The sequence below is a fragment of the Penaeus japonicus genome, unplaced genomic scaffold (assembly GCF_977035675.1).
Source record: "Penaeus japonicus unplaced genomic scaffold, GWHDUDI00000001_assembly GWHDUDI00000028, whole genome shotgun sequence".
In the NCBI taxonomy this organism is placed as follows: domain Eukaryota; kingdom Metazoa; phylum Arthropoda; class Malacostraca; order Decapoda; family Penaeidae; genus Penaeus; species Penaeus japonicus.
In genome coordinates this window covers 20,729,869-20,732,368 of record NW_028234430.1, presented here as the reverse complement: position 1 = coordinate 20,732,368, position 2,500 = coordinate 20,729,869, and the positions used below count along the sequence as shown (strand labels likewise).

Sequence of the window (2,500 nt, the reverse complement as noted above, 5' to 3'; positions counted from 1 at the left end):
ATTACTTTGTCTAAGTCAAGAGGGAGTCTAATAGTCGTCTACTTTTCTGTATTAGTCTAATGGATCTAAACAAAGGAGGACATAAAACTAAGATAGTCTAAAACTAGACTACATGCTTCCCACATTACAAAATTAAAATTGGGTATAACTACAGCGTTGGGAGAGCAACAGCTATCTCTCTGTTTCTCTTGTGACGATAAGAAAGCGTCCTTCGCATCGCTTCAAAGTAAGTTGCTTCCCTTTGAGAGGAAGTCTCCTTCGCTCACGAACTCTTAAGGAACCCATGCTCCTTTATCGAAGCAGAGACAAGATCCGAACATGTGGAATGTGGAAAAGATGGTATGCGTGTTTCCTATACCTTCTATGTATTTTGCTTCAGACATATTTATTTAATAAAAAAATGTAATGACATTCATTTTGTAACTTGGCAGTAAAATATTAGATTACCTATATCTTACGAATCCCATTCATTGTTCTGTTGCAGAATCTTCGCTCCATGAAGACCACTGTTGTTTTGGCATCACCTGATCTCGGGCTCTCCTGTACCCAACTGATTTCATGTTACAGAAAGGATTCGAAAAAAATGTGGGATTTATCCAAGTGAACGAATCAAATTTGGATAATATTAGATAGGAAATGAGAGTTAACTGTTTTGTGAACTCCTTACATTGTTTGTTTCATTGTTCATATATTCATGTATGTTCATCTACATTTTCTATTGCATAGGATTTACTGTATTGCAAATATATTGTTTATTTGCAGAGAGACATGTGTACTTACTCTTCCTCTCCCTCAATTTTCATTTTATGAATTTCCTGAAAATCATCACACTCCTTTTTCTTGAATTCGCTACTTATTATCATTATTTTTTCAGCAGTAGATCTCAGCATATATCACAATCAAGAAGAAAGGGAGACAACAGGAAATGAAAAAAAAGAAGAGGTAACATAGAAAAAAAGAAAAGAAAAACGAAGAAAGAAGTAAAAAAGGATGAGGAATGATAAGAATAAGAATCCACGATCACGTCTCCTTTTCTCTCTCTCACTCACTCTTTTGCTTCACTCTCCCCTGACATGTCACCCTCACGCAAGTCCAGCCTAGCAACGCCCACAGCGTGAACACAGCCGCCCACGCCGCCCACACATCCACCATGGAGTACTGGAGGTAGTGCAGCCTCTTGCCCGGGTACTCCAGAAGGGTCGAATTCCTGTGACGAATCATATATTCGATCCACCAAACGGCCCGCTCGCCAGGACTCTCCTTCTGGTCGTGTAGCGCAGCCGAGATCGCCCGCATGCACTTCCTGTAGCTGGAAGGGAAGGGGGAGGGGGTGCTGTAGTAGATGCGAGAGTAATACAGTAGATTTAGTGGAGCATTTACTTACTACGAGCCACGGAGCACAGACTGTTCTCCCTTCCTTTCTTGGCATGGGATAAAGGGTCGGGGACACGTCTAGTCACTCTCACTCGTCCTCGTCGTTCACTCGTCCGCGTTTAAGACGCAAACAAATAAAATCAACTTTTAAAACACACACAATATGCGATGTATCTGGAAATACCCATGGAGTCATCGTAATCGCAGTGTGAATAAGAGACTAAGGGGCGTAAGTGGCTAATGCCACTTAGGCACTTAGGCTGATACTGTTGAATTTACGCTCTTATGAAAGCCGTTATTGTGTTGATAGAACCAGAATTTAGAAACATTTCTTGTTCTCGGAATGACCTCTCTCTCTCTCTCTCTCTCTCTCTCTCTTTCCATATCTTTTTTGGTCCATCCTAGCTTCGCACAGTTCCTCACAGCTGTCTTATCGGCGAGGAACTAATCTCTTGTCCTGTTCATTCTTCTGAAACACTTCATTTCTTCTGCTCGCTTTCCTATTCTGTTCCTTAGCTGGTTACATGACTTCTCTCATTTCTGACCTTCATGGTTATTATCACTGCAGTTATCGGTATTATGGCCACCATTATCATCATTATTGTCCATATTAATTTCTTCATTATTAGTATTGTTGTTATCAGTTTTTCATTATCATTACTATTATTTATTTCATCATCATTGTCATTATGAATACTTTTTTATCATCATTATCATTGTTATCATTATTCTCACTGCAATACGATACCAATAATAATAACAATAATGATAATGAATATGATAACAGTACTGACAATAATAGTAATAGTAATAATCATGATAACAACAAAAAATAACAATATATATATATATATATATATATATATATATATATATATATGTTACGCTCAATGTTAATAGTTGCTTATTGTGTACATTAGGCAACATTTGCCTAATGTGGACTTTGGGCAAAAATGGTTTGGTTAGGTTAGGTTAGGATAGGTTTTGCACAATATAAACATTAGGCAAAATGTTACCTAATGTACACACACACACACACACACACACACATATATATGTATATATATATATATATATATATATATATATATATATATATATATATATATATATATATATATGAAAG

At 37.1% G+C, this 2,500-nt stretch overlaps 1 protein-coding gene across 1 annotated transcript in view; it reads right to left on the bottom strand.

The window, feature by feature from the left end:
- Positions 1 to 368: 368 nt before the first annotated feature.
- LOC122243349 (UDP-glucosyltransferase 2) overlaps positions 369 to 2,500 on the bottom strand; it is a 36,431-nt gene continuing 34,299 nt past the window's right edge. Inside the window, exon 9 of the mRNA XM_086553738.1 lies at positions 369 to 1,309. Coding sequence (XP_086409864.1) covers positions 1,042 to 1,309 — 268 coding nt within the window. The 3' untranslated portion in view covers positions 369 to 1,041. The remainder of the gene's footprint in view (positions 1,310 to 2,500) is intronic.